This window comes from Equus przewalskii, chromosome 14 (assembly GCF_037783145.1).
Source record: "Equus przewalskii isolate Varuska chromosome 14, EquPr2, whole genome shotgun sequence".
In the NCBI taxonomy this organism is placed as follows: Eukaryota; Metazoa; Chordata; class Mammalia; order Perissodactyla; family Equidae; genus Equus; species Equus przewalskii.
In genome coordinates, this window is record NC_091844.1 from 58,176,268 (window position 1) to 58,202,629 (window position 26,362).

Sequence of the window (26,362 nt, forward strand, 5' to 3'; positions counted from 1 at the left end):
TAATTTCAGCAGAGTCACAGGGTGAAAAATAAATTGTAATGGGTTAAGGAATGAATGAAAGTAAGGAAATGAAACAAAGCTCAGACTATTCTTTGGGGAAATTTGGCTGTGAAAAGCAGTAGGGGGACTGGTTTAATTAGGGGAGAAGCAAGGTTAAGGCAAAGTTTTTACATTGAAGTAAATTTGATCCTGTTTCTTGGCTGAAAGGAAATGTGAGTGGTGGTGGAGAGAATAAAGGTATCAAAGAGAAAGTAGAAATGATGGAGCAAGGTTCTAAGAGGGCTTGGAAGGAGACAGGATCAGGAGGTGCCTCTCTTCTGAAAAGGAGGAGAGTACCTTTTTTGGGATCGTATATCTGTAAAGGGCCGAGGTTTGGCACAAATACAGTTTAGCTTTAAGGTTGAGGAGAAGATAGTAAGAGAAGATCTTTACAACAGGGCCTCCTTTTTGTCAAATGGAGGAAGCTAGGTCTTCAGCTGAAAGTGAAGCAGAGGTGGGTAGGTAGGATACCTGAAGAATAATGGAAATGGCTTTTTATTGTTGTTTTAAGAGCTGTTGTAGGGAATAGACAAAGAAACTGACTAGTTACCAGTGATAGAACTGTTGTACCGCGTTGGTGCCTAAGTGAAGGTAGAAATCAACCATTTTTTATTATGCCTATTAACGTAGCAATGTCACTATTCAAGAACTTTCATTACAACATCACCTGAAAATAATGTTATCCATTTTTACCTGTTAAAAGGTCTTTCCTCTAGAAATTAAAGTTGGGGGAAATTAGCATTAAGAGAATTAGACAAGGTACTATTCCAAGGTAGGTAAACTTGTCTTTATTTTAAAAACTGCTCATTAGTGAATTTCCTGTTCTGTTAATTATACATTCACGTTACCTTTTTCCCAAAGTCTCAGAGGATAACAACCGTGTATTCATAATTTATCTTTAGCCTTACTCAAAAAGTGAGTGAAAAAAAACCCCAGAAATACTAAGACAAATGTTTAATGAGAGGTAGAAGTATCTTTATAGAAAGGAGAAAAGCAGTACCCAGATACGTCACTCCATAATTTCATCCTCTTGCATAAAGTCTTCTTGATTCCAATGTGTAATGCAAACCTATGACTCCTGGTATTTTACTTGAAATACTGCTAACACAAATTTTATGTTTATTGCATCCCCATAATATCCCAGTATAGAAGAAAGTCCAGTTTCCTTTTAAGACTACTGCTTCTAACAAAGCTTACGTTTTCTCGATGTTAAAATGACATTGTAGTCCCAGAGGTCTTCACAATAAAATATTAGCCCACGTTTGTTACCTCTTGTCTTTTTGACTACAGCCATTCTAACAGATGAGGTAATATTTCATTGTGGTTTTGATTTGCATTTCTCTGATCATTAGTGATATTGAGCACGTTTTCATGTACCTGTGGGGAATTTATATGTCTTGTTTGGAAAAACATCTGTTCAATTCCTCTGCCCATTTTTGTAATCAGATTTTTTTTGCCATTGACTTGTGTGAGTTATTTATATATTTTGGATAGTAACTCCTTATCAGATATATGATTTGCAAATATTTTCTCCCCTTCTGTAGGTTGCTGTTTCATTTTGTTGATGATTTCCTTTGCTGTGCAGAAGGTTTTTAGTTTTTTATCATAAAAAAGACAAGAGATAAAAAGTGTCTGTGAGGATTTGGAGAAAAGAGAACCTGTGTGAACTGTTGGTGGGAATGTAAATTCTCATAGTGCAGCTACTATGAAAAACAATATGGAGGTTCCTCAAAAAATTAAAATAGAACTACCGTATGATCCAGGAAAAGCAGTTCTATATGTATCCACAGGATATGAAAGCAGGATATCAAAGAGATACCTGCACTTCTGTGTTTATTGCAGCAGCTTTCACAATAGCCAAGACATGGAAATGACTTAAGTGTCCATCAGCAGATAAATTGATAAAGAAGACGTGTATGTATATTCAATGCAATATTATCCAGCCACAAGAAAGAAGGAAATCCTGCCATTTGTGACAACATGGATGGACCTTGAGGGCATTATGCTAAGAGAATAAGCTAGACAGAGAAAGACAAATACTGGATAGTATCACTTATATGTGGAATCTGAAAAAAAAATAGCCCACAATGTAAATTCTGTATATTGTTATGAAAAAGAGTAGAAAACAATGCTTAAACTTAACAACAAATCCCCAGAATATATGAAGCAAAAACTGACAATTTAAGGGAGAAAAAGACAGGTAAACAATAATGGTTGGAAACTTTAATACTCCACTCTCAATAATTGATAGAACAACTAGGCAGAAGATCAACAAGGAAATAGAAATACTACAAACCAACTAGACTTAACAGACATCTATAGAATACTCACCCTACATTAGCAAAATAAATATTCTTCTTAAGTACACATAGAGCATTCTCCAGGGTAAACCATGTGCAAGGCCATAAAACATGCCTCAATAAATTTAAAAGAATTAAAATCCTGTGAAGTATGTTCTTCAAGAATAGCATTAAATTAGAAATTATGACACAAGGAAATTTGGGAAATTCACAAATATTTGGAAATTAAACAGCTCTCTCCTAATTCACCAGTGCCTCAAAGGAGAAATCATGAGGGAAATTAGGAAGTACTTTGAGAGGAATGAAAACGAAAATACAACATATCAAAACTTATGGTATGCAGCTAAAGCAGTACTTAGAGGGAAATATAGCTGTCAATGCCTGTATTAAAAAAGAAAATTTCAAATCAATAACCTGACCTTCCACCTTAAGAAATTTAAACCAATAAGTAAATAGGAAAGAGCAAGTTAAATCCAAGACAAACGTAAGTAAGGAAATTATAAATGTTAGAGATTAGAGTGGCAATAAATAGAGCAGAGAACAACAACAGAGAAAAATCATGAAACTGAAAGTTTGTTCTTTGAAAAGATCAACAAAATTGGCAAATCTTTATAGTCCAACCAAGAAAAAAAGAGAAGACTAAAATTACTAAAATCAGGAATGAAAGGGGGGACATTACTACTGATTTTACAGTAAAAAAACAAAATGCTATGAACAACTGAATGCTAACAAATTAGATACATAGATGGAATGGACAAATTCCTAGGAAGACACATCACCAAAACTTACTCAAGAGGAAATAGAAAATCTAAATAAACCCAAAACAAGTAAAGAGATTGAATTAATAGTCAAAAAACTTTCCACAGAGAAAAGGCCAGGAACAAATGGTGTCACCGGTGAATTCTACCAAATGTTTAAGTAAGAATTAATAGCAGGCCTTCACAGACCCTTTCCAAAAAGAAAAGAGGAAGGAACACTTCCTTCCCCACTCATTCCATGAGGTCAGTATTACTCTGATACCAAAATCAGATAGAGACTTCACAGGGAAACTACAGACCAATCTAATGAATATAGGTGGAAAAAATCCTCAGCAAAATCATAGCAAACCACATCCAGCAACATATAAAAAAGATTATACACCATGACCAAGTGGGCTTTATCCCACGAATGCATACATTGGTTTAACATTCAGAAATCAGTTACTATAATACACCATATTAATAGGATAAAGGACAAAAATTCTCAATAGATGCAGAAAAGCAATTGACAGAATCTAAAACCCTCTCATGATAAGAATGCTTAGCAAACTAGGAATAGGAAGAACTTTCTCAACCTGATTGAGTGCATGTACAAAAACATCCACAGCTGGCCGTCATACGTAATGATGGAAAGACAAGATGCCTTTCCCTTAATATCAGGGACAAGACAAAGAAGTACATTCTCACCGTATCTATTCATCACTGTAAATGTTCCTAGGACAGTTAGGCAAGAAAAAAATGAGAGGCATCTAGATTGTAAAGGAAGAAATAAAATATCTCTGTTTGCAAGTAATATGAACTTGTATGTAGAAAGCCCTAAGGAATCCACTAAAAAACTATTAGAACTGATAAGTTCAACAAGATTGCATGATACAAGATCAATATACAAAAATCAATTGTATTTTTACAAATATTTGTACAAATTTATAGTACAAATAGTTGTATATATACAAGTAATTCCAAAAATGAAATTAGGAAAATAATTCTAATTACAATAACATCAAATAGATTAAAATAATTAGGTATAAATTTAACAAAAGAAACACAAGACTCGTAAACTGAAAACTACAAAACGTTGAAAGAAAGAAGTGAAGATCTAAATAAGTAGGAAGACATTCCGTATTCATAGATTGGAAGACTGAATATTGTTAAGATGGGAATACTCTCAAAATTGATACACAGATTCAACACAATTTCTATCAAAATCTCTGCTTGCTTTTTGGCAGAAATTGACCAATTCTGATCTTGAAATTCATGTAGAAATACAAGAGATCCAGAATCTCTCTAAAAGAATCTTGAAAAAGAACAATGAAATTGAAGGACTTACACTGTCCCATTTCAAAAGGTACTGCAGGGCACTGGCCCCGTGGCTGAGTGTTTAAGTTTGCGTGCTCCTCTTCAGCAGCCCGGGGTTTCACCAGTTTGGATCCTGGGCACGGATATGGCATCACTTGTCAGGCCATACTGGGGCAGCGTCCCACATAGCACAACCAGAGGCACTCACAACTAGAATATACAACTAGGTAGTAGGGGGCTTTGAGGAGGAGGAGAAGAAGAAGAAGAAAAGATTGGCAACAGTTGTTAGCTCAGGTGCCAATCTTAAAAAAAAAATAAGTTACTGCAAAGCTAGAGTAGTCAAGATAGTGTAGGAGTATTGGCATAAGGATAGACATGTAGACGAATGGAATAGAATTGAGAGTCCAGAATTTAATCCTTACGTTTATGGTCACTTGATTTTTGAAAACAGTGCCAAGACAAGTCAATGAAAGAAGAGTTTTTTTAATGAATGGTGCTGGGACAACTGGATATCCCCATGCAAAATAGTGAAGTTGAACCCCTACCTCACATCATACACAGAAATTAACTCCAGATGAGTCAATACATCTAAATGTAAGAGCTGAAACTGTAAAAACTCTTGGAAAGAAACATAGGAATAAATCTTTGCAACCTTGAGTTAGGCTAGGCTTTCTTAGATATGACAGCCAAAGTATAAATGACAGAAGAAAAACTAGATAGATTATGTAAAAATAAAGAACTCTTGTTCTGGAGACAACCAATAACAAAGTGAAAAGACAGTGTACCGAGTGGGAGAAAATGTTTATAAATTATATATCTGATAAGGGGCTGTATCCAGAATATATAAAGAAACTGTTTCAACTTAAAAAAAAGAGAGACAATCCAACTTAAAAATGGGCAAAGAATTTGAAAGACATTCTTCCAAAGAAGAATACAAATGACCCATGGGCTCGTGTTCACCAGATGCTCAGCTTCATTAGTTACTGAAAATGTAAAACAGTGAGATACTACTTCATACCAACTGGGATGTCTATAATAAAAAAGACAATAACAAGTGTTGGTTAGATCATGGAGTGATTGGAAACCTCAGACATTGCTGGTGGTAACGTAAAATGGTAACAGCTGCTTTGGAAAATAGTTTAGCAATTCCTCAAAATTGTTAAACAGCGAGTTACCATATGACCTAACATTTCTACTCCTAGGTATATACATAAGAGAAATGAGAACATAGATTTACACAAAAGCTTGTACATCAGTGTTCAAAGCAGCATTATTCATAATAGCCAAAAAGTGGGAACAACCCAAATATTCATCAGATGATGAATGGATAAATAAAATGGGATATATTCATATGGTGGAATATTATTCAGCAAAAAGAAAAGGAATTAAGTACTGATACATGTACAGTGTGGATGAACCTTGAAAACTATGCTAAATGAAAGAAGCTAGTCACAGTGGACCACAAATGGTATGATTCCATTTATATGAAATGACCAGAATGGGTAAATTTGAATGGACAGAATGTATGTTAGTGGTTATCTAGGGCTGGGGTGAGGAATGATGGGAATGGAGAGTGACTGCTAATGAGCTTGAAAATGTTCTAAAAGTGATGGTGGTGGTGGTTGTACAATCCTGTAAGTATATTAAAACCGTTGAGTTGTACACTTCACTTGGGTAAATTATGTCTCATTAAAGCTGTTAAAAAACACTTGTTGAAATATTAATACTTACTAGGAAGTAATACTTATTGCTATATTAATACTTAAAACAGCAATTTAAAAATAACTAAAAATAGAGATTTGGGCTCTCACTGATTATAGATGTGTAACTAATACTACTACTGGGGCTACTAGGACAACTAGTTCTTTAACTTAGCAGAGAAAAGGGAAAAAGAACTTTTCCCATGGTAACTAGGAAAGAGTTGAGGAAAATGCAAGCGTAGAAAAGGGGTTAAAGATAATGTTTGGAACTGAGGAGAATGAAGTCTCCTTAAGGAGTTGTGAGAGATAAAATATAGGTGAAAAGAGGAGCATGGTGTGAGTTGAGAGCCAAAAAAAGGATGAGTGGAGAAGAAAAGTAATTAACAGTACTATCGTTTGGGAAACCTCCTGAGTCTAAGATGGCCTAAATCCTGTAACCAGCAACTTGGAGGGACATAGGAGGAAGGGAGACCAAGCAGGGAGGCTCAGGATGGATATCAGAGGAGAAAGGATTGGTGTTGGGCTGGTGGCCATGGTGTATGTAGGTTTGCAGGATGTTGTTTTTTGGTTTGTGAGGTCAAAACTTGTGAAGTTGTAAAGTTTTGGTTATCTTTTTTTTTTTTTTTTTTTTTTGGTGAGGAAGATTAGCCCTGAGCTAATATCTGTGCCAATCTTCCTCTATTTTATGTGGGATGCCGCCGCAGTGTGGCTTGATGAACAGTGCTAGGTCTGCGCCCGGGATCCAAACCCACGAACCCTGGGCTGCTGAAGTGGAGCATGTGAACTTAACCACTACGGCACTGGGCTGGCCCCCTTGGTTTTATTTTTTAATGTGTAATCATACTCATTTTTCCAACACCATCAGCTGCAAGACAGTGACCAGCTCATCTCATTTTGCATGGGGTGTTCCCTGTTTTAGTACTGAAAGTGCCATGTCCCAGGAAATCTCTCAGTCCTGGGCAAATAGACAAGGTTGGTCACTCTAGTTGTAAGATACACTGTTGACTTATAATAATACCTTTTTTGCTGTGCGTGTGTGTGTATGGAGAGAAGGGGGAAGAAATACATTTTAAATGTTTACATCTACGTTAAAATACAATGTGGAAAAATATAAATTATAGAAATAAGAATTAGGGAAATGCCACTAATATTTATTGACTATTACATTGTTAAGACCCTTTCTAGTTAGGCACTAGAATTATCAGCAACAAGACATGGTCCTCGTCATAAAGGAACTCACTGTCTGATAATAGCAGTTCTTTGAGAAGGTTGGCAGCTTTTCCTCAGTAACACAGGCATGTTTCTAGTAGAAAGAAATTAGAGCTGTTGGTAAGAATGTGTTGGTGCTGAAGTCTTCACTAGACCATGATTTCTGTGAAGGCAAACTTCGTGTCCATTTTCTTTACCATAAGCCTACCAGTGCCTGATAGATTTCCTGATACCTAGTAGACCCTCAGTAAATATTTATTGGATAGATCAAATTAACAAGGGAAGACACGGAGACTAAGATGATATCTTAGGGATATCTCAGAGATGGGTTTGGTTTAAACCATGACATTTTTTGCTAATAAATAGCTAACATTTATTCAAACTTAATTTGTCAGGCCCTGTTCTAAGTGCTTTAAGTTTGTTGGCTTGCTAATCCTTATGTTATTGTTCCTGCTTTTACAGATAAGGAAACAGAAGCACTGAGAGTTGAGTAACTTGCTGTAGTGAGTGGAGAGCTAAGACCTGAAACCTGCCTTTTCACCACTCTCAGGAGTTAGCTGTGGTGTGGGAACGTTCTGTGTTATTAGGTTCAGCTGAATGTTTATTTAAAGAAATACACAGATTTTTTTGAACTAGTAAATGAAAAATCTTTGGTGGTAGAACCACCACTTAGCAAGCTAAGTGATTTTTTGCACATTAAATGAATAAATGAACTTCATTGGGGTAAGATATAAGTGTTTCTTCAAAACCAGTATATCTCCCCAAATTGGATATCTTTTGTGGAGAAATTGATGCATAATAAACAAACTAAAAGATAAACCAGCAAATAAACTCCTTTCGGAAGAGTATGATGTAATCAGTTTAATTAGCAAGCTGTTATTCATACTCTGACATAAAACGGAGACAGGAATCTCACTAACTAATGGAGAAAGTCAAAATCTAGTTGGCCTTTTATCAGGCGGGAATAAGAGGCACAGATGGAGCCTTGAACAATATTTCTCCCAAGAATGGTGTAGTTGTACAGTGTTGTAGCAAACTCTGTCTTTGTGTGACTGCGGCTAATGCTTACTCACTGAGAAACTTTGATCCCAAAAGTCATAGACTGTCAGCAACTTGTCTGTATGTGCAGTCATGTGCCACATGACAACGTTACCGTCAGTGATGGACTGCATATATGGCCGCAATACTGTAAGATTAGTACCGTATAGCCTAGGTATATAGTAGGCAATACCATGTACATTTGTATAAGTACTGTAGGGGAGGAAGAAATTTTCCTTTACCCTTCTAGGTTCTTCTGGCTGGTCTAAGAATTAAATTGACATGGGACACATTAACAGGAGGAAAACAAAAGTTTGATAACATGTATGCTTGGGAAAATCCCAGGAAAACTGAGTAACTTGCCAAAATGGCCAAAGCCCTCACCTTAAATACCATCTTCAGCTAAATACAAAAGATGTTGGGGGTGAGAAGAGTCAGGGACTTCAAAGGGAAGGAAGGCAGTTCACAGGTAGGAGAAAAGGAGCAAATGTTTGGAAAATAAGGGTTTTTTGGCCACACAGAAACAGAAGAACACAGAGGGGAGCTCAGCAGACAGGCTCTTCTAGGTTCCTCTCTGTCTACCACCTAGTTCATGTCATGCTGAGGTGATAGCTCACTTCCTGAGACAGATTTTTTTTATCTGAATTCTTTTAGGCAATTAAGGGGGAGATAACAAGAAAAACTTTGAGTTTTGTTTCTTAAAAATAATCAGCCTAAAATAATCCTCATGTTGAACAAACACTTTTCTGGGTGGCAAATTTTGTTCCCTCTTCAGTACATTCTATGATGTTCACATGATGATGACATCACCTAACAATGCATTTTCAGAATGTATTCCCATGGTTAAACGATGCATGGCTGTTTTATATCAGTAAGAATAAAATATCCCACTCTGCCCTGGAGAATCTAAGTCATTTCAACATAGAGAAGCAGTCTTACAGCCAGGATACATAACTTCAGATAAGGGATTTCTGGACACAGCATCCACATCTATCTTTGTACTTCCTAAGGAAAGAGGACCTTGGGTTCAGTTTGCAGTCCAGTCCCAAAGGAGACCCCTTTACTCACAGCTCTGCTTTGCTGCAAGCCTATCAAAACCCTGCTTCATATAAATTACGTTTAAACGCCACTCTTCCCAAAATCTTAGAATAACTCTTATCTTTTCCTCTGTTTTGTGAGATGGCCCAAGTTCCTCTGGTGTGTGGTCTTCCTCATTGCAGTGGGTCAGTAAACCTGAGTTTGTTAGGCGACAGGTTTTTTTCCTCTGGTCTTTAGGCGGATTGGGCTAGCGCACCGCCAACTCTTGAGACCTATTTTGAAAGAAAATTAAAAATGGATCAAGATGAGAGCTTGTGGCAGAACTTGCTAGTAAAACAAAACTCACTAGTAAAACAGAACTCATGTACTTTCAGGTTTCATTTTTAAGTTCTTATAAGGTGGTATATCTACATTATGGGTCTCTTGAATCTTTTTTTCTTTTTGTGTTTTAAAATCAGAATTTTAGAGCCATAGGGAACTGTCTAGGTAATCTATCTCAATAGTTGTCAGATGTTTTACAATTTTCAAAACTTGTCATAGAAAATACCTGTGCAGCAAAGTACTGTTTGAACACTCTCTTAACCCTAATTCTCACATTTCATATTGCAGAAAAATAAGCACAGCATTTATAATTTGACCAGAGTTACACATCTTATTTATGGATCTGATTCTTGACCCATTATTCTTTAGTTTTTCACACTAAAAAAATAATATTTAAGGGGGCAGCCCCATGGCATAGTGGTTAAGTTCAGCACGTTCCACTTAGGCAGCCTGGGTTCACAGGTTCAGATCCCGGCTGCAGACCTACACCATTCGTCAGCCATGTTGTGGCAGCGACCCACACATAAAACAGGGAAAGACTGGCACAGATGTTAGCTCAGGGCTCATCTTCCTCAGCAAAAAAACAAAACAGTGTTAAAGTTACTTATAATTACTCATTTGTGGTGATGTTTGTGGCAGTAGTTATTAAAGTAGAATATAAATGCAGATAACACTGATTAATTAGGGAGCAATTCATGGAAGAAACTCATTCCCTCTAAATGGGAAAGCTCATTCCTTTTCTAACACAAATACTGAAAAATACTGAGGTTGATGAGCAGAGAGATTCATAGTAAAAAAAATAGGGTATTATATTCTGTTTCCATGAGAGCAACATTAATTAAATTGTGGGGCAAAATTTTAAAAGTGTGAGAAGGTACCAGTAAGACCTCATTCTATTTTTTCATGAATCTCACATTTAATGAATCTTCTTTCCTGTCAGCTTTTGACATTAGTTTTTTTTGTCCTGAGTGTAGGAGAGGTACTTTCTCTACTTTTATCTTTCATCATAGACTGGCAAGACTTCAGGGCAACTATTTATCTGGCTCCTTTTCCTGTCTCCCTTGAGTGCTTTAGTGGATCCCTTACCTCCGCTTGTTTATTCAGTGCTGCCATGTGTTTATTGCCATTGTGAAGAGAGTCATTGTTACATCACTTAGAATAATTACTTTTCAAAGGTTAGTCATGGATTGTTTAGGCACTCTTTAATATATGGGAGCCATATTATGGGCTTGAGGCTGACTATACTGGACAGATTGGATATTTACATACTGAAAAGTAATGCTCAAAAATAAGCAAATAACAATGACTTTTATTTAATATACCTGCAGTTTCTTCCTCATTCCCAACCATGTGTGTCTGTTCAGTGAATTAGCTTCATGAATATTTATTTAGCACTCAGTTTAGTTAGAACAGAGGATACAAAGACGTGTTCCTGCCTTCAAGGAGATTGTTATCCAATGTGAAAACCAACTAGAGTGTTTATGTAGGCAGCAGCCTAACTACAGGGATTTGCCTGTTGAGCAAAGTGTGTATATAGTATATGAGTTGTGGTACTGGCGATAAGGAGTGGTGGTGGCTGTGACTGGAGGAACTTAATTAACTCACAGGTCATTGAATAGCTGCCTTTGACTCTCTGTTTACTCTATTAAGCACTTTAGATAGGGAATATGTAGGCAAGGTGCCTTGTGAAAGGACGCTAATAGGAAGGAGTAACTAATATATCCTGATTCATTTGGTGGGTTCCATAAAGGTCGTGAGGTTCGTTTCACTTGGTGTAATTAAGAATGGAACAGTTCAGCTGAGCCTTAGCTGCCTAAGATTTTGCCAGCAGTATGGGAGAACGGAGGATATTTCATATGAGGATAGTGTGAAGAAAGCAGAGGTGGTGCTGACGTACTAGGCCTTTTGGGGAAATAGTTTCGTTTGACTAGAGTGATATGCTCAGTTTGGGTGTAGTAGGAAATAAGATGAGCAAAGCAGATTGATGATAGTTCATGGAGAACTGTAAATACTAGCCCAAAGATTTAGACTTCGGGATTTTTTTTTTTCCACAGGTTAGCAACATGGTCAGTATACATAGGACATATTGGAGAAGAGAAACCCTGGGGCTCAGAGGACCTATTACTATTACAGCTTCCACACTTGAGTAGCATGGAAGGCAGGTATGACTGCATGAGATTTTAGTGTGGAAGAATAGGACTTAAAACATGACTGATAGGTTACAAGGGATAAGGGAGAGGTGCAGTGTATGTGAAAATGGAATTTATGGGAGAATAGTTGCTTTACTGTTTTGATTTTAGGCTGGTATTTTCAGAAGTTTTATTTAGCTGTTATTTATGCCTGCTTAGCCTCAAGAACAGATCAGGAGCCACTAGAAAACTTTATTTTTAAATCAAGTCTTGGGAGAGAGAACTAGAACATCAGAGAGCTTGAAGCGTCTTGCAATTAGAACTATCCCTACACAATAGACTATGGTTCTTGTTGGTAAGCATGATAAAGATAGAAAAATTTTTACCCCTTGTCTTCTTCACCTGGTTTAAAATCTATACCATGCTTTATTTTTCCTCTTTCTTTTCTGACTTCAAAAACGTTTTTTTAGCCTACTGCAAGCCTACTTTACATAAAGGAACTCTCGGTATGCTGCCACAATTTTTAACAGAGTAGGGGGGTATAATCCGGAGGACTGGTACTGGAAATTCACTTGAGTTATGAGTACCTGCCTTATGTTGGATCTTCCATTGGAGCTACATTGGTAAACTTGGCTCTCAAAAGAAAATCTAGATTCAAGTAAGAGAAAAGGAGAGAATCTCAGGTTAAGCCATTCTTCCCTCACTACTTGAAGACCATCTGTTCACATTGGGGAATGTTTCAAATAGACCTTTAAAATGAGAAGGGAGGGGAATGTGGTTCTTTGGGGGTGAAAAATGTTACTCTTTACATCTAAAGCGCAGATATACATACAGTACATAAACAGATATGCACAATATCTGTGGCATTAAAATTTCATGGAGAGAGGCCATTAGGAAAACAAGGTTGAGAAACATTCCATTAGAGTAGGAGTTTTTTGGGGAGTGGGAATCATGTTTTCTTGAAACCAAAAATTAAACTTAATCGTCTGACAGAAGCTATTTTGGTACACCACTCAGGATCTTTTAATCTTTAAAACTGTTTTGTTTCACCAAGGGAATTTCTTCTTGATCTTGTTGAACCCAAGAGTTGATTCCTAACAATTTATGCAAATATAAGCGATACTTATCTTAAGAATTGTTAATCAGGAACACTTTCTAAAAGATGGTCAAACAAGTAAATAAGCTATAAGTTATTTTCATCGGATGAAATATTTGAGGAGTCATTTTCTTTATTTTGAATCCTTATATATTGCTATTATAGTTAACTTTTATATTGAAATATCTAGAAGTCAGTAGGATTATTAGATACTTCCTTTATATTTTTGTGTGGTAATAATTGTGGTTTGAGTATTTCTCCAAAAACTAAAAATTGTGTCCAAAAACTAAAACTACAGATTCTGTGGTTTTACAAAAAATATTTTATAACTGTATATTATATTTACTCAAAGCAAATTTATCATCTTTTTAAAATTATCCATTGGATTTCATGGTACCCTGGTAGTTTTAGTAATTGGATTTCAATATTTCCTGGTACTCTGGTAGTTTGAGACAGTAATTGACAGCTTGTTTAAGAGAGTCACAGGTCTGAGAAGTGAACCATGAATTACTGAAATACTGATAATTCCATTTGTTGTTTCTATAATATGAATGGAGTTTATAAATTATGTATTTTGAATGGTACCACATATACAATTAGAAAGTAAGTTAAAAATGGCCTTATAATTAAAACACTTGCATGTAGCATAGATGGACAATCCCACTTCTCTGTGTTTAAAATATAATGGAAGCAGGATGATTTATGAGCAAAGTACCCATAACATGGCCATGAGAAACCTTGTTTCCCACAGTCTAAGTTTAAATTTTGCTCTCTGGCCATTGAACCTTTTGTGTGTGTGTGTGTGTGTGTGTGTGTGTGTCTGTGGTGAAAAACACATAACATTAGATCTACCCTGTTAACAGGGTACTTTTTAATCTTACATGATTGAAACTCTATACCTATTGAACAGAAACTTCCCATTTCTCCCTCCCCTCAGCTCCTGGCAAGTACCATTTTACTTCGTTTCTGTGAGTTTAACTGCTTGGATACCTTACATAAGTGGAATCAGGTAGTATTTGTCCTTCTGTGACTGGCTTATTTCACTTAGCGTAATGTCCTCAGGTTCATCCATGTTGTTGCATAATCACAAGATTTCCTTCTTTTGTGTGGTTGAGTAATACTTCATTGTATGTATACACCACGTTTTCTTCATCCGCTCACCCATCGTCCCTCACTGGACTTTCAGGTTGTTTCTACCTCTTAGCTATCGTGCATTATGCTGCAGTGAACATGGGAGTGCAGATAGCTCTTTGAGATCCTGGTTTCATTAGAAGTGGGATTGCTGGATCATATGGTATTAGTTCTATTTTTAATTTTTGGGAAACTTCCACTCTGTTTTCTGTAGCAGCTACACCATTTTATAGTCCCACCAACAGTATACAAGTGTTCCAGTTTCTCCACATCCTCCTCAATGCTTGCTATTTTCTGTTTTTGTGATAATGGCCATCCTAACAGGTGTGAGTTGATACCTCATTGTGGTTTTGTTTTGCGTTTCCCTGATTAGTGATGTTGAACATCTTTTCATATACCTGTGGGCCGCCATTTGTACGTCATCTTTGGAAAAATGTCTGTTCAAGCCCTTTGCTCATTTTCTTTAATCAGGGCTTTTTGTTTTGCTTCTTTGTTATTTGTTTTTTTAGTGTTGAGTTGTAGGAGTTTCTTATGTATTTTGGTTATTAACCCCTTATCAGATAAATGATTTGCAAATATTTCCTCCCATTCCATAGGTTGCCTTTTTACTCTGTTGTTGATTATTTTCTTTGCTGTGTAGAAGCTTTTTAGGTTGATGTAGTCTCACTTGTCTATTTTGCCTTTGTTGTGTGTTTTGTGTGTGTGTCATATCCAAGAAGTCATTGCCAAGACCAATGTTATAAAGATTTCCCCTTGTGTCTTCTTGTAGGAGTTTTATAGTTTCAGGTCTCGAGTTTAAATCTTTACTCCATCATAAGTTGATTTTTGTGTATGGTGTAAGAGAAAAAGGCTCAGTTTCATTTTTCTGCATGTGGATATCCCGTTTTCCCAGCACCATTTGTTAAAAAGACTGTTCTTTCCCCATTGTGTATTCTTGGCACCCTTGTTGAAAATCAGTTAATCACGTATGTGTGGGTTTATTTCTGTGCTCTCTTATTCTGTTCCATTGGTCTCTGTCTGTCTTTATGCTAGTACCACACTATTTTGCTTACTATGGCTTTGTAATATGTTTTGAAATCAAGAAATGTGAGGTCTCCTGCTTTGTTGTTCTTTCTCAAGGCTGTTTTGGCTATTTGGGGTCCTTTGTGGTGGTTCCATATGACTTTGGGTAGCATGGACACTAGCAATATTCAGTCTTCCAATTCATGAATGTGGAGTGCTTTTCTATTCATTTATGTCTTCTTTAATTTCTTTCAGCAGTATTTTGTAGTTTTTAGTGTACAAATCTTTCACCTCCTTGGTTAACTTTATTCCTAAGTATTTTATTCTTTTTGGTGAGATTGTAATTGAGATTTTCTTAATTTCCTTTTTGGGCTGTTCATTGCCTGGTACACAAACAAAACTAATTTTTTATGTTGATCTTGTATCGTGCAACTTTGCTAAATTCATTTATTAGTTCTAACAGTTTTCTTGTGGAATCTTTAGGGTTTTCTACGTATAAGATCATGTCATCTGCAAACAGAGATAATTTTACCACTTCTTTTCTGATTTGGATGCTTTTTATTTCTTTTTCTTGTCTCTCTGGCCATAGGACATTTAACATGATCTAAGATAGACAAAAAATAAAAAAGATGAGAATTCTTCTGGGTATATCAATTTTTATATAAGAGCTACTTAGTTTAAAGTAATATCTGTTAAAGAAATATTCCCACTTTTTTTTTCCAGGTGAATTTAATGATACATTTTTTTATGTTTGAAAAAAGTTCAGTTGGTATTTTGATTGAAATTACATTAATTCGGGGTTTAATTCATGAGACAATTATCATCTTTACTGTAAATTCCTCTATTCAGTTCTTCTATTTTTTCAGGTCTTTTATCTCCCAAAACACTTTGTGTATGGCTTACACGTTTTAAAGCTTATCCTTAGATGTATACTTTAATTTGATGTATCTATTGTAATTTGTTAACTTAAGGATTTTTAAAATTGTTTCTGATTGTTTTTTCAATTGGTTTTTGTTAGCTTGCTTTCCAAGAACACAATCATGTATGTTATAAAAAGTGAGAATTTTGTATTTCTACTATTTATAGTAACCTATTTTTTTCTCTTGTAGGTTTCAATTGCTTAGTACTTCTAGAATAATTCATTAACTTGTTCATGTTAAATGTCTGTTTTGTGTTGGAGACGGACAGTGAATAAGTAAACATGTAGTATGTTAGATGTGATAAGTGCTATGGAGAAAAATAAAACAGAGTAAGGATGTCCTGGAGTTGTGATTGTGGATTGCTGGGGCTTTTTTGTTTGTTTTTTTTTTTAAAGATTGGTGCCTGAGCTAATGACTGTTGCCAATCTTCTTTTTTTTTTCTGCTTTTTCTCCCCAAATCCCCCCAGTACATAGTTGTATATATCTTAGTTGTGGGTCCTTCTAGTTGTGGCATATGGGACACTGCCTCACTGTGGCCTGATGAGCGGTCCCATGTCTGTGCCCAGGATCTGAACCAGCAAAACCCTGGGCTGCTGAAGCAGAGCGTGCCAACTTAACCACTTAGCCGTAGGGTCGGCCCCTGGATTGCTGTTTTTTTGTAGAGGTATCAGAGAACCTCTCAGCTTAAAGGCAACGTTTGAATAGAGCCCTGAAGGAGGTTGGGAAAGCAAGCCTGGAGGGGGTGGAAAAGAGCACATTAGTCAGCCCGAATAGAAAGTGCAAAGACTCTGGTCAGGAGCTTGTTTATGGTATTCGAGGAAAAGCAGGGAGGCCAGTGTGGCTGAAATAGCATTAAGGGGGAGAACAGTAGGAGAAATAATGTAGAATTACAAATAACAGATCATACTGGATGATAATAATAGGAGGTAGTAGTTAGTGAGCAGTATGTGTGAGGCCTTGTTCTAAGTACTTGACAAATATTCTTTTACCTAATCCTTACAATAACCTTAAGAGGGCATCTGTTATCTCCATTTCATAATGAACCTGACCTCAGAGAAGGAGAGAGAAAACCATTTTGCCCAAGATCATACAACCAGAAAGTTGTGAAACCAAGTTTCGTAGTTCGATATTTTGATTCCAAAGTACATATCCTTAATCATGACACTATACTAGATATGGTAATTCCAGTAGCAAAGTATAGATTTAATGTTATAGAAATAAGGGAATTATTTAAGGTTTGACTTTAAGCTATTATAGTTATGATTATACACATTTTATGTCCCCAGTAAGTTTCTTACAGTCAAGGAAAGTCTTGTTCATTTCTGGAACTGTACCCATAGTTTCTAGTATGTTCTCCTTTATATCATATTAGCTATTCAATGTATGACTGTTGTTGAATGTCTTCTCAAGAGAGAACATCCTAAGAATAATCATCTTTATCAAAATTAAAGCATTAGATATTTTCACAAATACTATATATAATACACAAAAGTACACTCACACACTAACAGAGTTGTAAGCTAGAGGGTAAATCATATCTATAGTTAACTTGCTTTTAAAATCTTTAAAAATGATAATTAAAAAGTACCTTTAATTCTGATCTGCTCTGTTGTTAGTTACCATGTTAAATAACTATTGATACTGCAAAGAATTATTTCATTATAATAACATTTGTCTAGACACTTCTGGAAAACCATGTCAGATTATAAGGGTCATGAAGATGTTCAACATTTAGAAGAGAGAAAGTTGACTAAAGGAAAATTAAGAAAACAAAGGAACAAAGTAAGAAAACAAGGGATAATTGAGAATGGTGACTTGTAAACTCATGTTTACTTCATGGGGGACAGAACTAAGGAAACAGAGGATACCCCGTTTACAAATAGACCAAGATTTGGTTACCTGAAGACATGAACCTACTGGTCTGTTGGTTCACCTCCCAGTACAGATAATCCTTAAGTTTTCCCTGTTTAATTTTTGTATCACCTCTATTTCCCTTAAATGTGCAGACACGTGTCATCTGCCTTCAGACAGTAACTTGGACTTAGATACATAAACTGTTCAGCAGACCAAGATGGTAGTACTACCTCCCAGCCAATAGTTCTATTTTGACTGCTTCACCATATTTATCTGAAAACAGTGTTTATATAATTATTTTATTGAATTTTTGCTCATTTTATTAAAAAAATGAGTGGATAGTTTGTTAATTCAAAATGCTTATGTTAATGATGAGAAGAGTAGGTCTTTAAACTTAATACAGTTTACGCCAGTGAAAATACTCGGCATACCAAAAAGGCAGTCAATTGGATATCCGTTCGATTTAAGATTATGTATTATTTTGTCAAAGAAAAAGTAAAAAATTTTATGAAATGTTGGAAATATGATGATTGTCAGTTTGTATCTAAATGGCAAGGAGGTATGAGGGATTCTAACTCTAGTTTTCAGGGAAAGACCCACTCCCATAACATTCAGGTTTCCTCTTTTGCTCTCACACATTTCACTAAATATAGCTATTTCCAGGAAAGCATTGTATACCAAATAGAGAGAAATGCCTATAATCTTGTTCATTGTCTCTATTCTTTATCTATTAAATAGAGGAACCGAGTCTCTTATTTGTTAATCCAGTAAAACATTTGTGAAGTACCTACTACAATTTGGAAAACCTTTTTCGTAAATGGATGGTAATACTTACATTGATTTAGGATGATGATAACTACTGTAATAACTAAACTAAAACATATCAGTGACTTAACATAATAAAATTTTATTTCAAGTTTATGTAATAGTTCAGTGCAGTTGCTCAAGTTGTTGGATGACTTTTTCCCTTTTAGTGACTCAGGGACCCAGACTTCTTGCATTTTCTCGGGCCTCACAGTGTTATGTAGCCTGCTGATGGGGAAGGAAAGAGAAAAGGACACATGATTTTTGCTCGCATTTCATTGATCAGAACTAGTCTCTTGGGCACATTAATATTCACATTGACTGGGAGATGTTGTCTTCGACTGGATAATTGCCTCCCACCAATAACGTCCATACTTTGGAAGAGAGAGCACAGATTATTTGTGAATGGGTAGTCAGCTCTGCTACAATAGTAATAATATTGATAATAATAGCTTATTAGTTTCCTATGGCTGCTGTAACAATTCACCACAAACTTGGTGGCTTGAAACAGCACAAATTTATTTTCTTAAAAGTTCTGGAATTCAGAAGTCCAAATGGAGTTTCACTGGGTCAAGATCAAGGTACCAGTGGGGCTGTACTCCCTCTGGAGATTCTAAGGGAGACTCTGTTTCCTTGCCTTTTCTGGCTTCTAGAGCTGCATTCCTTAATTCTTGGCCCCTTCGTTCATCATCAAAGTCAGCAGTGTAGCATCTTTCTTCTTGCCTTCTTATAGTCGTCTCCCTCTGCCCCCCTCTTATAAGGACACTTGTGATTGTATTTAGAGCCTTCCCAGATAATTCAGGATAATCTTCCTGTCTCGGGATCCTTAATTTAATCACATCTACAAAGCCCCTTTTGCCATATCAGGTCACATAGAGAGATTTCGGATATTGTACCTTTGGGGGCTGTTATTCAGCCTACTACAAACAGTTAACATTTACTGAACATTTAATACGTGTGAGAATTTTGCGTGTATTAGTTTGTATTTTTCTGTCTGTTTACTTGGTTTCTTCATAATCTGCTCTACTTGTAGTCTTGTCTGTTTTTCTCAGTTAGGCTTTTCTGTTTGTTTTTCACCATCTTCTAGAAGGTGTCTTCATTTTGATGTCTAAAATTTTTATCAAAAAATCCTAGACTCTCAGGATTGGAAAGAATTTTTAGAGATTATCTAATCTAACCATCGTGCTCTGCAGTGTCCAGTGAAGTGTGCTGGGATTTTGGCGAGGGAAAAGGGAGAAGCTTGTTAGTTTATTCTTTGGAATATATTTCTCTGTTTCTTTTGAGCTTTGACGGAAGTCCTTTAAATCTACTATTAAGCTTCTTTGGATTATTAATGTATTTAACTCTGCTTTCTTTTTTCCTACCTAAATCTATCTTTTTCAGTTACATTTTAAAATCAAGTTGTGGATTTTTTCTTTGGATTTTTTCCCACAAAAATGTTGAATTTAATTTGGCCATTCTCATAATCTTGTGGAGATGACTTAATAGGAAAAAAAGGATGCACTTTGGATCAACAGCATTTCAATAGGGAAGAAGTAGTTGAAGACTTAAAAGCATTCATAGGTTTTAGTAGAAAGCACAGGAGTAGAAATAAGCAATTAATTGTGTAAAATGTTCTCATAACTGGATGAAATAAAACCAAAAGCAGATATGCCTGATTTAGAGTCATCATGTAGAAGAATTATGTGGTCTCATAGATTCGTTCAGGCAACAGATTTATTAATCACATGTTAGGTGCTAGGATTCAAAGATGATTAAGGCATAATCCTGTCCTAGAGAACAATAGTGAGCACAGAGACATGCAGACATTGGTCAGTGTCATAAGGGCTGTGATACGTGCAAAGATCACTGCAGAAGTTGTGATGCTTATAGTTGTGAGTAACAGAAACCACAGCTCAAGGTAACTTAAACATTACAGGGAATTTAATGGTCATGTACAGGTATATCTGAAAATTACAGAGGCGGGCAAGGCTTGTGTAGTAGCTAAATTCCATCGTCACGTGCCTGTCCTCTTCCCCCTCTTTTGCTATTTCTCCTCGATGTTTTTGCAGATCAACTTTATCCTAAACCTGGCTCCCTTTGAGGTTGCGTGATGACTCCTAACAACCCACAGGGCTACCCCTAAAAAGAGAGCTGCTGTCCTCTAACCCTCAAACTGAAGTCCTACAGTTTACTCTGACTAGATCAACTTTGATTTCATGCAGCCCTTTCACCAAATTGGGTAAAAGTATAAATGAGAGGCAAGTGAAAAGCAAAATTTAGAACTTTCAAAGAATTTAGTATATCCCTGAAAATTGGTATTAGTCTCATTGTGGCTTTATTAATTCTAACTTGGATTTTTCTTAATATACTGAAAATCAGGAATTCTTAATGAGTCGAAATGAGCTCAGAGGAGGATTCTAGTGCAGTGATTTTCTTCTAAAATTTTGTAGTCATAAAAGTGTCCTGTTCTCTCTTTGGAGATCTTTGATTTTGTACTCACTTCATTGCAGAAATTAAGAATCTGACAGACTATCTCTTCTCCCTTACTTCCTCCCGTGTAACTGGGGCAGTAGGTGGGTTTTGATTTTGGGTTCAGGTGGTTCATGGTTGACTACGTCACATCTCCGTTATATTTACAATAGGAAAATGCCCAGAACTGTCAGGGCTTGCCATAACGACCTCATACTATGATTTGAACAGTAATTTGGGAAACTTTCTATTTTTTACTTGGCTACTAAAATACATTTAATCACACTATTTATAGTATATAATGCTTTAAAAACTGAATTATTAATACAAAGCTACTTTAATTTGAATGTAAGCACTTCCGTTTGTTCCCTGTCTGCATTATCTCTGGTTCACCACATTTACATTCACTGCAGTTCTCCTTCTCTCTATGATAAGTGTTCATTCAGGAGCCATAGCATGTGATACTGCTATGGTATTGCCAGATCTTGGTTTGAAGAATTCGGGCAGGGAAGGAGTAGAAGGAGAGATTATTTGCTAAGAGTCTGACCAGGCTTAAATACAGTCTTTCTGCATCTCAACACAGTTGGAACAAGGCACTCGACAAAGGATAAACCTGCGTTTATGGGCCATCTGGTAACCCAGTACTGCTAGAATATGGGCCTCTCGGCTCTGTGAAGAGCCAGTGGAGGTACATTTGACACGCTTGCTATTTAAAGGTTCCTGCCCTAACTTAAAAAAGAATTACTTCTTTGTGTTAAAATTATATTAAATGTTATTTGATAATAAAGGAAAATAGTGTATGTTTTTTAGTGGATTATATGATGATTATATCTATCCAAGGTATAATACTAATAATAGCAAATGCTTTTTATAGTGCTTACTCTGTGCCAGGCACTGTTCTAAGCATTTTACATATATTAGTCCATTTAACCGTTCCAACAGCCCTATGAGTTAGGTTATTATTATTTTTATCTCTATTTTAGAGACAGAAATTGTCACAGAGAAGTCAAGTAATTTGCCCAAGTTTACACAGCTTAGTAAAGGACAGAGTTGGGATTTGAATCCAGAAGTCTGGGACCAAAGGTCATGCCTTTAATCACTGTACTTTGCTTTCTGTCAAGAGAGGACTGAAATTGTCATTATAAGTAATATCAGTAACATTATTATGTTTTGAAACAAATTGATATTTTGAAACTTACCTACTAAATATTCAACATACTTGTTTTTTTATTCTAGGAGAAGACTTTGCAGTTGTGCAGCAAGAAATTATTATGATGAAAGACTGTAAACATCCAAATATTGTTGCTTATTTTGGAAGCTATCTCAGGTACATTGTTTGTTTCCCTTTTGAAAAACAATAATGATTTCTATCACCTAACACATTTAACAAAATAAAGTTAGCTCTAATACTGTTTTGTAGTTTTCTTCATGCTTTGAAGATAGGATATTTTCATATGAATGGAATTTTTATTTATGATCTGTTTATGTTAATTCTGTAACCAGTTTCATAGTCTGTGCTTTGTCTGTTGTGCTTTTGGGAATCGGATGTGGTTTCAGTGAGGAAGCTGACAAGTGAAAACTGACTTTTATGGTTAGTCTTCCTGTGGTAGACTAGACATTTGAATATGCCATTCTGTTCCCCTTTCTTCTAGACTTGGATGAATTTGGAAAGTCAGGAGCCTCTCTTGCTGTTATGTTTTTGTTAGAATGTTTTTTTTCTTTTGTGTTTCTAGCCTCAAAATACTGCATCATCCCTTCCCTTCATTTTGTCCAAAGGACTAGGAACTATAATTATTTCACTAACTTCTTATTTTCCCAGGTCCTGAAGTGAACTTAGAAAGATTGTGAATTTGCTGTCCCTTCTTTTGGTTTGGTAGGACCAAGCCTGGTTCCCCAGGTCATATTTCATAGGGAATGCCCTCAAGGTCAAATCATGTTTGTGCATTTACTTCTATATGTAATTGTGAGTTGAACACTGTGACCTAGTTGTTTTTTAAAGTTCCTTCCAAAGGGAGGATTGGAGAATACATTCTTATGTATTAAAAAAATTCTTCTGAGTTCTGATATAGTGTAGGGTATATAAGGATGTAACTTATTGCAGCTTCCATTTTTGGGGGGTGAGGAAGACTGGCCCTGAGCTAGCATCTGTTGCCAGTCTTCCTCTCTTTGCTTGAGGAAGATTGGCTTTGAGCTAATGTCTGTGCTGATCTTCCTCTATTTCATATGTGGGATGCTGCCACAGCATGGCTTGGTGAGCAGTGTGTAGGTCCACGCCTGAGATCCAAACCTGCGAACCACAGGCCGCTGAAGTGGAGCACGTGAACTTAACCACTATGCCACCAAGCTGGCCCCTCAGCTCCCATTCTTAATGCAGTCCAAGTACAAAACACCTTTCCTCTTCTGATGTTGGCACAGCAAATGGAAAAGACTGGGCACTTCTGCCCTCTCTTCTTTCCAGCTTGTGAAAAGATAATCAGACCAGCTCTTCTTGATTCTAACCACTTTTGGACAGCTTTGATTGCTCGACCTTCATTGAAGTCGAAGGGTGGGTTTATTGGAGACCTTAGTTCACATAGGGACAGGTACTACCTCCGGGTCAATGACTATTACCTGGATAGTTAGTGGGTCAGACTATTACAATGGGTTCTTTAACAACCAATTTCAAACTACTTTAATGGTAAGTGGTTCAAACAGCAACCTAACACAGACAGATTCTGTATCAATTTATATTTTATGGACAGACCCAGTACAAGTAGCTACTGGATCAGCTTAAAGAAACAATCTCTTAAAATCAGTTAAGTTTATGATATAAGTAATTGATTACTGCCCATACATTAAAATTATCACTTCAAAACAATGTGTTTTACTGTTATTGGTCCTAACAAAATAACCTACTTAGACTCAGTTAGGAGAAGCATTACAAAGTTTTTCCCACCCAAGGGCAAACAGATCTTTTAAAGAGTTTTTCTGTTTTCCTTTGATCTAAGAGTACTTCTCAGACATGCTTGAGTCTTCTAGAACTGTAGGACCATCCAAAGCGTAACTTGTTATTCCAGGATAGCCTCATCCATTTATATGGCAACCTTGGTATGGTGAAATGAGCGTGACATTTTTGCCACAGATACAGTGGTATGTTTAATAGTTAAGAGCTTGAGTTCTAGAGTCAGATTGTTTGGGTTGGTTGAGTTCTGACTCCATCGCTTATTAACTGTGTTGACTTACAGCAAATTACTTAACCACTCCATGCATTTGTGTGTTTCTTCATCTATAAAATAGGGATAATAATAATAGATATAATATGATGGGGATAGCTACAAGGATAATGGGTAAATACATGTAAAGTGTTAAGAACAGAGCTTAGAACATAATAAATGCTTAAGTACCATCATGTTACTGTTGCATTTGATGTTTTCAACAACACTGTTAGCAGTATTACTCCATGTTAGGTGATATGTCCATTTTATAAGTAAGATGCTTGAGAGAGTTTAACATCAAGTATTTAGTTTACAGTCACATTTCAAGTTACTGACAGTAGGGTTCTAGTTCTTTCCATGATACTGTGCTCATGGATCACATTTTTGACTTAACCTTTTTAACTTCCTTGCCCAAAGAGCTGACCAAACAGACTACCAATGCCCCTCCTCCTTTAAAAAACAAACAGACACACACTAAACTGGACCTTTGACCTTCTGGATTACTTAGGCAAGAGCCTTCCCATACAGGTTAGGCAGCAAAATGTTTGATCTTGTTACCCATGGAAGTGCAGAATTCTTCTTGGGTTTGTATCCATTTTTGTTGATAAGTTTTGGCTGTCGCTTGAGGCAGATTACCACAACTGCCTAGTAAGACACCCATTAACCTTCCCTTCTAGGTATCCTCCAAGAGAGCCAGTTGGAGGTTGTGCTTAACAAAAATTATATTTAGTTTTCGATCTCAGGAAATATGTATTCTGACTGTGTTTTGAATATCCTTTTTTAAAAGTAAACTTTTTATGTTGAAGCAATAGCATACATATAGAAAAGTGCACAAATTCGTTTTATGTATAGCTTGATGAATTTTTTTTAAAGAGTACTTTTATTTTAATCCAAATATAAGAATTTAAAGGGCAAAATTGCGCAGAAACCAAAATAAAACAGGCAAATTAGAGTCATTTTTTTCAGTAGAGCTATGTTTTGGAGTTGTGTGATCTAAAATAGGAAATACTGGTTTAAGTAGATGATTTTATCATGTAACTGGTGTAGCTGATGAAAGTGATATGAAAGCAAGTGGTAGTGTAGTATAAAACAGCAATTAATCCTTTTTCTCTAGCTCTTTTCTTCTATAGAGATTCTTCCCTTATTCCTTAATTAAAGTCCAGACTCAGCCAAATTTGGAGTATGGAATACTAATGGTTAGACTTGTAGGGTGTTAGAGCTGGAGGGGACTGAGAGATCTCGTCACTTAGCTCACTCTTTGTTATGGATGAGAAAATGGAGTGCTAGATAACTGACTTCTTTAGGTTATCCTTCTACTCATTGTTGGCGCTGGGACTTAACTCCGGCTCTGCAGATACCTAGTCGGCTGTTTTTTTGGTATACTATATTACTTAGCCTGGGAAGCCAGATTTAGTCTCAAAGGGAACATGGTTTCTTGCATTCTTTTTCCTTACTGAATGATTTTACAAAAGGCAAGGAACTTGTTTGTTTTAACTTGATACAACCCTCCTAAAATATATACTGTTCTTAGCGACTTTCTTCCTTCTGTCTTGTTGCCGTTATAGCATGGTATAACAAATTTAGACAAAAATTTGAGGAAACTGAGTTAATGTCCTTTGACTATTAATAAATGTTCCTCTCAGAGAATCAGGCTTAGCCTCTGAATCTACTGAATAGATGACCAGCATATAGTTAAGTTCAGAAGCCTATTTTATAACAGGGTAGCTGTGCTTGCTTCCTGTAGAAATACTGAGATTGAGTGCCTGTAAAACAGAATACCTAGCATTCTTCTTAACAGGGCCTTCCCTACTCTGCCCCTCTGTATCTTTAAAAGTCTATGTTTATGAAGTGCCTAACTACATATACTGTACAACAAGAACTGGATAGACAAAAGTTTTTCCTGGAAGTTTAAAATTTAAAGTAAATAATCCTGGTTTGGTGTATATTTTTATCTGTATATTTGTGTGTGTATATTTATAAAGCAACAGATTGAAATCATCATAGAGCTGTTCTTTATTTCCAGTAGAGCTTAACTGTTGCTTCTTTTAAGCAAAGAATAATTTTAATTTGAGGTTCCTTCTA

At 36.1% G+C, this 26,362-nt stretch overlaps 1 protein-coding gene across 18 annotated transcripts in view; it reads left to right on the top strand.

The window, feature by feature from the left end:
• MAP4K3 (mitogen-activated protein kinase kinase kinase kinase 3) overlaps positions 1–26,362 on the top strand; it is a 208,661-nt gene that overhangs the window by 79,677 nt on the left and 102,622 nt on the right. For all 18 annotated transcript variants that reach the window (XR_011526133.1, XR_011526129.1, XR_011526122.1 and 15 more), the window contains one exon: positions 22,323–22,413. Coding sequence is in view for 6 of the 18 variants with exons in the window: in XM_070572829.1 (XP_070428930.1) it covers positions 22,323–22,413 (91 nt within the window). In the remaining 12 variants the exon portion in view is untranslated. The remainder of the gene's footprint in view (positions 1–22,322; positions 22,414–26,362) is intronic.